This window comes from Haliaeetus leucocephalus, unplaced genomic scaffold, assembly GCF_000737465.1.
Source record: "Haliaeetus leucocephalus isolate CR32 unplaced genomic scaffold, Haliaeetus_leucocephalus-4.0 Scaffold173, whole genome shotgun sequence".
Lineage (NCBI taxonomy): Eukaryota > Metazoa > Chordata > Aves > Accipitriformes > Accipitridae > Haliaeetus > Haliaeetus leucocephalus.
Genome location: NW_010972609.1, coordinates 11935542 through 11944253, shown reverse-complemented (window position 1 = coordinate 11944253; position 8712 = coordinate 11935542). Strand labels below are relative to the sequence as shown.

The 8712-nt window shown below is 42.6% G+C and overlaps 2 protein-coding genes across 4 annotated transcripts in view; one reads left to right on the top strand and one right to left on the bottom strand.

The window, feature by feature from the left end:
* CALCB (calcitonin-related polypeptide beta) overlaps positions 1 to 7728 on the bottom strand; it is a 15436-nt gene extending 7708 nt beyond the window's left edge. For all 3 annotated transcript variants that reach the window (XM_010563825.1, XM_010563826.1, XM_010563824.1), the window contains exon 1: positions 7605 to 7728. The gene's annotated coding sequence lies outside the window, so the exon portion shown is untranslated. The remainder of the gene's footprint in view (positions 1 to 7604) is intronic.
* Positions 7628 to 8712, top strand: part of LOC104829596 (vitamin D 25-hydroxylase) — a 10016-nt gene continuing 8931 nt past the window's right edge. The window contains exons 1-2 of the mRNA XM_010563926.1: positions 7628 to 7716; positions 8190 to 8529. Coding sequence (XP_010562228.1) covers positions 7628 to 7716; positions 8190 to 8529 — 429 coding nt within the window. The remainder of the gene's footprint in view (positions 7717 to 8189; positions 8530 to 8712) is intronic.

The window sequence follows — 8712 nt, the reverse complement described above, 5'->3', positions numbered from 1 at the left end:
AGGGAGCAGGGGGGGTGGGGGGGGGTGTCTGGGCACAGCCTGGGGGGCTGGACGGGTCCGAGCGTGCTCCGTGCCCACCAGCACCGTCGGGAAGCCCCGAGGGAAGTTCTCCCCGCCGAGACCCGGGCTCGCCCCGCCGCAGGCGCTGGCGGAGCGGGGGGGGGGGGGCCCGCAGGACCAGGGGTGCCCCTGGCCCGGGGCTCCCCCCCCCCCCGCTCCCTTAGGTCGCTTTGCGGGCCCCGCTGGCCCCCTCCCTGGGAGGGGGACGCCTCCTCCGTCCCCGCACAGGCACATAGAAAATTTCGTTTTAAATAGCAGCTCCATCGCACGTAGGCTCGTCACGGGAATCCCCCGGGAGAAGGAGTTTAAGTATTTGATTTTAAAGCTCTTCCGTTTGCAGGACTCCTACTCTCATTTTTAAGCTAGTTTTTCTGCGGTTGCATTTACGACACCCGAATAAACGGCTCGGCATCACTTTTGCTGTTTTAACGTGACTTGCACAGCTACACCGACAGAAATAAAGTGTAGGAACTTAAATGACCGGGCTTCCAGTCAGACATTTCTCTGTCTCCGACTCCACCGTTCCTTTCCTCTTCCTATGTTACCAGTTAATCATTCACATTTCCTTTGGAGATTTATTTACTCCTTGTCCGCACAGAATATTCCTGGTTTAACCTTAAAAAATCCAGACGACTCTGTTGTAATAGCAGATTTCAGTTCTTCAGGGGGGGAAAAGTTAAATTTCATTTTGTGGTTGATTCCAGTCAGTTCAAGTCCTTTCCTTGCCAGTGCGACTCAGCCTCGGGCTGGAGCCTGTAGAATGCAGTGATTACAGGATTTCAGATGCCAACATTTCTACTTTAAGCTTTCACAGGAAGAAATGTAAATTTAAAGCAACAGGTATGAATGCCAATAGATCTACTTTTGTGCACGTATAGATGAAATAGTACTTGGATGTTGGCAAGCTCTTTGGCTGCTCCTTGCCAGAGCTAATGGAGGGACTCCCAGCTGGAACGCTTGTCCTATTTTTGCCCCTCAGCTATATGTTATCTGGTCTTACCAGATGCATTTTCTTTTTGCAACCCTCTCTTCCCTTACGTGTAAAAGAGGGAGAAGGACAGTTGACCAGTTTGTCTATTTTTGTAGCTGTAAAAAAGGTACAGGGTTTTCCCAGGATAATGGTCTCCTGTCACTAGATAAATCCAAAACTAGAGGTTAATTATTCAATGAACAACTAGCACGGAGAGGTACATCTGAGCGCCTGCACTAGGAAGGCAAGACATTTTACTGAAACAATCTGTTCCAAGGAACTTGTTCTGCCTTTTTCAGTGCCTGGTAATATATCAGGTAAAATAATCAATGGGTATAGGATTATTTTTTTTTTAAAGAAATCAGATGATCTAATGCAACCTGCAGCTCCAAGTAAAAGGAATTTCCTCTTCAAAGAATTTTATTTAAATTTATAGGGAATAAGAAAAGTCTGTCCAATTTTAAAGTGACTTTCTTTCTCTACACTAGATACAACTTCTTACAATATTCTACTGTCTGATATTATATAACCAAAACATTTTAAAGTGCAACCATTTTTTCTACTCTAAATATTGCCATTATTTCCACAAGCCATAGACACTGTAGTGAGGTTCTTAAATGTTACCAGCTGACATTCTGTTAAACAAGAATTTCACATTTTTATATTACGTTGACATTTTTGTTCAATAATAAAATGTAATTCTTCAAGACAGACAAGACTGTGAGCTGCACAGACAAAATTTCCATTCCCAAGAATGGTTCATATCTGACAAGAGAGGACCTACAAAAAGGAAAAGGGTAGACAGTGACGATGCCATGATGCACAGGCATGGTAAGTTCTTCACAAGGGAGGTGAGCATGATTCAGGTCTCTGCTCTCTCTAAGCTTGTTCTTCATAGCACCTAATTAAGTCTTTTGCACATAAGGACAATTCATGATAAAACCAGCTGTAAAAATCCTTTAGGAAGAGAACCTGGGGAGGTACTTATCTGTGTTTCTGGTGGATGCCTAGTCTCCATGAATGACCAGAAAACACTGCCACCCAAGAAGACTCTACAAGCCACATCAAGGAAAGTGAGCACAACTGAGCTGCTGTGAAAGCGTCTTTCCAATGTTTCATTGTAATTTGTTCTGCAGAAAATGAGGTAAGCTAAGCCAGAGTTAACAAGATGGTGCTGTTGTAAAAGCAAGCTGTATATTAACAGGAGTATCGTGCTTAAGGCCCAGGAGGTAATCCTTACACTCTACTTGTTGCTGATAAGATCTAGGTCTGCTAGTGTGCTCTGTTCAGGACAGCATGCTATACCTCAAAAAGACTTGGGCAAGTTGGAGAAAGTCCAGAAAAATACCAGTAAGAGTTATCAGAGATCCCATAACACAATTTAGGAGAACAAACTCTAAGACTGGGGAAAGCGTTAACAGAAGGAAGTACTATGGAGGAATGTGATAACAAAAATATAAATACTTGCCATGAAGCAGCAATAATCTACACTCTGGTACTATATTCAAAACAACAAAAATATATGGGTTTAAAAGGCAAGAAAGGGGATACCACACGAGAAAGATCTTTCTACAATTGAGATTAATGACATATAAGAATAGGTTGCATTGCAGTTATGGCATATCTTTCCCTGGAGGGTATTACGGCATGGTAGCCTAACATCTCTCAGGAGTTACATATATAGTTGATATGCTCTGGGGAAGGAACATAATCACCTAAATATGCTCTCTTCATATCTTTCACCTCCAGTTTCTGTGATTCTGTAATTTTAATAGCTAAGAGACTGGCTTAAACTCTGAAACGTAACACCTTACCAATCATTCAAACTTGTTAGCATTTGCTTTTGCAAAACCTACATCCCCAGTTGGTCTAATCCTTTGCTTAATTCTGCGTCCATAGCCTCCAGGAGGCCATATTCAAATTTAGAATAAGCTCACATCAAGCTTATCCACACAAACAATATTTTATCTATCCGTCTTGTAGTTTGGTTTGAATTCGGCCCAAAAATGAAAGCCTTTTTTATAAAAATGCAGTACTTTCCTGAGAACCAGAACACTGAGATAGATCCCAACACTAAAGCGTTCCCTTTTTAATGGACATTAAATCTGGATGTAGGTTGCTTCAGTGACTACTTTTAAGAAAGTGGAACTGCTGTTGAACTAATTACTGAGAAAATTATGAATCAGTCTGGAAGCAAATCTTCTTCCAAAATGCCTTAGAAAAGCTTCCAGGATGTACGGAAGACATTTTAAACAGAAGATCAGTCTTGCTTTGTTTTAATCTCATTGAAACATTCCTACTGAGCTTTTTTGCTCAGTAGGTTTTGCAGCAGTTTTGCAGCAGTTTCCCCATATATGTTAAAAATCCAGTGCAGAATAATATTTCGAAACAAACTGGGCCACGCTGTCCTGCACTGAGGTTTGCTTGGCAAGGCAGAAGGGGCAGACCACAAGGAAGCTGGCTATGGCTCTCTCATCTTCTGTCCTGCATTAAGGCAGCTCAGCCTCTGAGCAGGTTCACAGAGGCCCCAGCCCTATCTCATGCTACCTGGCAACACACCCCCACCCTCTGACAACTGGCAAAACTCAGCCACGCTCCGGCCAGACCCGGTTCTGTCCCAGGCTGCACCTCCAATAGGCTGACAAAGGGAATCCCTCAAGAGGAACTTGCAGCTCACCAAATACAGCCAGGGTCAGACCTGCAGCGTGACCGGGGTAGCACAAAGGGGATGAACTACGGAGGAAAATCTCACTCTGAAAATATTTCAAAATCAGCACCTATTTCCACTCCAGTTTTATGCATTCTGCAGGTAAGATAAGAGTTGAACAAACTCCTTATATGGAAAACAACCTCAGCACAGAAAACTAACGTTGTTAAGCAATAGCGTAGTTATAAAGCTTTGATTTGATTGCTTGCACAAGTGCTATGCTACTATCTTGCATGTCATCAGAGCTTGTCAGCAAAAATATGGTGAGAAACTACATCCTAAATCCTCAAGTTAATCCCATGCTTGTTCTTTACAGGTTATAAGAAGGTTGGAAGATCTCATGTCATCATTTCATTCTTTGTCTTTGACAGTAGTGAGGTCTGATTAAGCCACACGGTAACTTAGTATTTTTCTCAGTCCCTTCCAGGACCATTCAGTTGCTCTGGCAGTGTCAGGCACTACAGCTATACACCCCTGCTGTTTCCAGCACTGCCCTCTGTGTGAGTAGGACTGTGCAATTGTTTCTCAGCTGGCTGAAAAATTGTGTGATTCTTGACAAAAGGAACTTGTGCAAGGGCAACGATATAGCTTGTACCTTCAGCTAAATCAGGGACCAAAAAAGGTCTCTCTCTTTTCAGTGCTGGTAAATAGTACATGAAGGCAAACGCTATTACAACATAATATTTGGTAATCTACTTACAGCAGAGTTTCTGGGAACCAACAGTCATATGAGACTATCAATTAAAAAGATAAATTTCTAAATTTATGCATAAAATTGACCGAAGTATGCCCTGAAAAAGTCAGCAAATAAAATAGCCAAAACTATTTTTGAAGTTACAGTCTTTAAGCCAGTGTCATAGCTTTCCGAGTCCACCTGACAAACATAGAATATTTAGGCACAGTAGGACTGTGATTAAGGAAAAAGGTTTTTTTCAGCAACCGATCACCAAATTCACAAGGGAAAATATTAGATGTGTTTTTCTGTTTCAGCAAATCTATAAAGCACCAACATCATTATAGGCTTAGCTAAGGAGATAATTGTAACATAGAAATTGATCATTCACCTATATAGGTGTGTTAAAAAGAGCTATGTAAGTGTAATAGATAATGTCTGCACATGACTCTAAACTTGCCCGTGGGCTTATGAAATTGATTTGTTCAGTGAGAAGCATGGCTATTTTGCATACACCTATACAGATCTCTTTCTTTTCCCTGCCCTGCCCTCAAAGAAAAGGAGCAAAATCTTTGCATTTCTGGCTATAAAGAAGTTCTTTTCCTGTATGACATTTTATAAATAATGGCATGACTTCACTGGACAAGAGACATTATTATAGGAATGAAAAGCACTTTAGCCTGATAAAGGTTTACCTTGTTTTCTAGAAAAAGTGCAGCAACGATGTCAATGCTAAAGAGTAAGAAAGCCGAAGCCTGTTTCAAACGAGCTGAATACAAGTTTGTGAGATACTTAGTGGAACTTGGAAACTACTTAATTTTTCTCCCAAGAGTGTAACAGAGTTATCATCAGGATCTTAATACTGTTACTAAAAACCAGCCACATCTGTCAGGGTATTTCTTCAAAAGTCTAAGCTATTTATATGTATGTGTAGTCACTCCCTGTCAAAGAATTGCTTTCTGCTTTTCTTGAGAAGACAGGAACACAATCATTTCCTGTTACTTGATTGTCTCCAACTTATCCTTACAGAATTTACAATGCAAAGTAATTGTAAATCTTGATGACTAGAATCTTTTAGAATTTAATAAAGATACATGCTTTAATGGGTTTCTTTACTCAGCCATCATTTTTCATAATTGAAATCAAAAAACCTTTACTCATCCTATGAGTTTGCTCATTTTGATCATCTGTGATTAAGATGAGTAAAACCTTCCCAAAGAAGCAATTCAGCACAAGCTGCCCCCACGCTTCTGAAGGAATGAAAGAAAAAAAAAAAGGATCAGTCAGAAACTGGCAAGGAATCCTGCCCTTGGATAGCCTGCCATTGGAGTCTTGCATCACTAAACCTGCATTCTTAAGTGATTTCATCTGTCGACAAGGGTTTATTTATCACTTACTTTTGACAACTTTCAGTCATATTTATCCATGCTGGTCCTTTCGTCCTCCATTTAATAATGCTTACTTTAGAGGTTCTCGGATCTATGATCTTGGCTGATTCACCACCTTTTTGCATTTGGCTTCACCAAAAGGGATTTTACTGTTCTGCAATCACGCTCTTCAGTTTCTCTTCCTCTGTTACAGTGGATAACACTACCGTCTCTTCTCCATCACCAAGGCTCAAACACTATGGTAAAGTCAGTTTTGCCTGTTCTCTCCCCTGCTTGAAGATAATTGTCAAATCTTGTCTACTTTTTTCACGATACAAGTCTATTCCTTCCTTTTTAGCCAAACATTTGGACTTTTCTTCTGTATCTTTTTTTCTCTTCTTGGGTCTCTCCTATGCTATTTTTCCCCCCTGTTTTTCCCCTTCAAAATGCTTGCTGCCAAAACTGTCAATCACCTTTCCTTTCTTACACAGATGCAGTGGAAATCATGACCGTCTAAAACTTCGGGTACATGTGAAATATTACACACTTAAATAACAGAACATTGAAGATAAGCAGTAAAAATCAATCACAGCAATAGTACCTCCTCTTACATTTCCTCAGACACTTTGAGATGCAAGTATCATCTTATCGAGGGGAGGATGAGGGGAGGAAGGTACCAACTTCTTTTTTCCAAAGACAGAAGCTTATGTACATAAATGGTTTACATCCTTCTGAGACTGCAATAATGACCATATGCATATACACCATACTGTACACCATTATAACTGCATGATGTATCTGGCACATTAACATTTTCACTCCCACTATAATCAACAGCAATTTCATCTTGCAAGTTAATTCTGTATAATATCTGTAGCCTGTGAATTACTCTTTCTCATTCTGTTTTGAAGTGTTTTCTGACCAGCGAGTCTGTGTACCTCTATTCACCTGAATATGCTGAGCTAAAGTGTTTGGACACCCCCTCTTTGTTTAAATGTGTGTAAGTAATTAGGTTTAAATCTATCTGTTTGAGTCTGGCACCTCTTGTTTTAATCCTCGGCCATCTCTCCTCATTCTGCTCTGGCTGGAGCCAAGCTGAGGTCCTGAATCTCTTGCCCTCTGCTGAGAAATCTTAAGGCACTGACATTGAAATACTGACATTTTTTGCAGGTATGGCGCAAGTAATTCAGTTAAGACACCAGGCAGTATCATACTGGAAGAAAGGATGAAGAAATAACTTGAAAGAAGAATGAAAAAAATAAACCTCCAGCAATGCTCAAGCTCTGGCAAACTGGGTAAGATTTTGATACAGGACGCTGGCATTGACACATGCTTTACGGGCATTTTGCAGCTAGGACAAAGAAAGATGCTGAGGCAAATCAAACTGCCTGCTTGTTGCATGAAGATTCACCTGAAAATCAGAGTCCCCCACTGTACTGACCCATGGAAACCAGCCCAGACCCTGGTCCAGCCAACCAGCCCAACGAGCCCTCATTGTGTGACAACACACGGACATCGACAACTCCGGCTGCGAAAACTGGGTCAGCATCATTGCACTTGCCTTTGTTAAAAATTACTGGTGTGTTGTTCTGTAATATACATGGGACATTTATCTTTCCTTCTCAAACATGAGCGAGTACACTCTTTGAATCCTGTTCTCCTTTTACACTTCATAGCCTCGTGCTCTATTCAGCAAGCACCCAGAGAGCCAGTTTGATTGCCCTGAAGCCTTGCAGATACCTTGCAACCACATTGCCAGCCAAAAAGCTACACTTTGTAATTTCCCAGCTCGCCTCCTTGTTCCCGTGTTGTACCCATAGCTCTTACCTCCTCTCTGTCCTCCCAAAGCGATGGCCTTTGCTGTGTTTGAGTTCTTGACCACCTGCCTCCTGAGCAACACCTGGGGCCCTCCTCAGCTTTTTGTGCCATGTACTCTCGGGTCAGTATCACCACATTCAAAGCAGAGTGTCCCATCGCAGGAACGTACTGAGAATTAAACATTCAATAGTTAGATTATCAAGTACCTGGTGCATTTTGATCAGTCAGGTTATTAATGAACTTCATCAGCATAAATTCTTCTATCAGTTTAGATCTCACCAACGTTTTTACGAATCTACGCAGAGATATTCAGTTGGATTCAACATAGAAGAAATCTCAAGTTGGAAACAGCATAGAAATTTTAACAGGGCAGGGATGCTTCTGTCGCGCCTACCATTGCTTGTAAAACAGCAGTAATGGAATAGCAAAACCAGTGCAAGTGGAAACTGAGTTTTTTATAGTGTTTTAGCAGAATGCTGCGCTGCACAGCAGCGTTGCTTTCTTAGCTCTGCATCATCTTGGGCCTCTTCAGCGACTCAAGCCGTCTTTCCTGAGGCATCATCCCGCTGAGTAACAACAGCCCTTACGCCTTAGGTCTGCGATTTCCTCGCCGCTTGGCCACAGGACCGGGGGACACGTCCTTCTGTGCCCAGCTGCCCGTCGGTGCGGGGCCGCCCGGCCCTTCCTGCCCGCCCGCTGCAGCAGCCTGGCACAGCCGCCACGCGTGAAGCTGCCAGGCGCCCACCAGCAGGAGTCTGCAGATAGGCAGGGTGAGGGTGGAAAGGGCGGAGAGGGAAACGCAGCGGGATTTACCGGCTCAAGGCTCCCCAGACCCGAAGAGGCTCTGGGAAGGACATCTCAGAACTGTGGATTTTTGCTGCTGCTGCTGCAGAGACTTAATAGCGAGCAACTGCTGCTCTTCTCAGTTGCCAAGGTCAGGGCATGAAGCACGCGGTCGGCAGTGGTTTTTCAGCACTTAATAACCCCGGAGGGAGCAACTTTTCATATTATTCCAGGCAAAAAAAAAAAAAAAAAAAAGAGGCAAAACCCAACCCGCGTGGGGGCCGAGACCCCTTTTCTGCACTCCCGCAGCCCACAGGAGGACAGACCCTTCCCA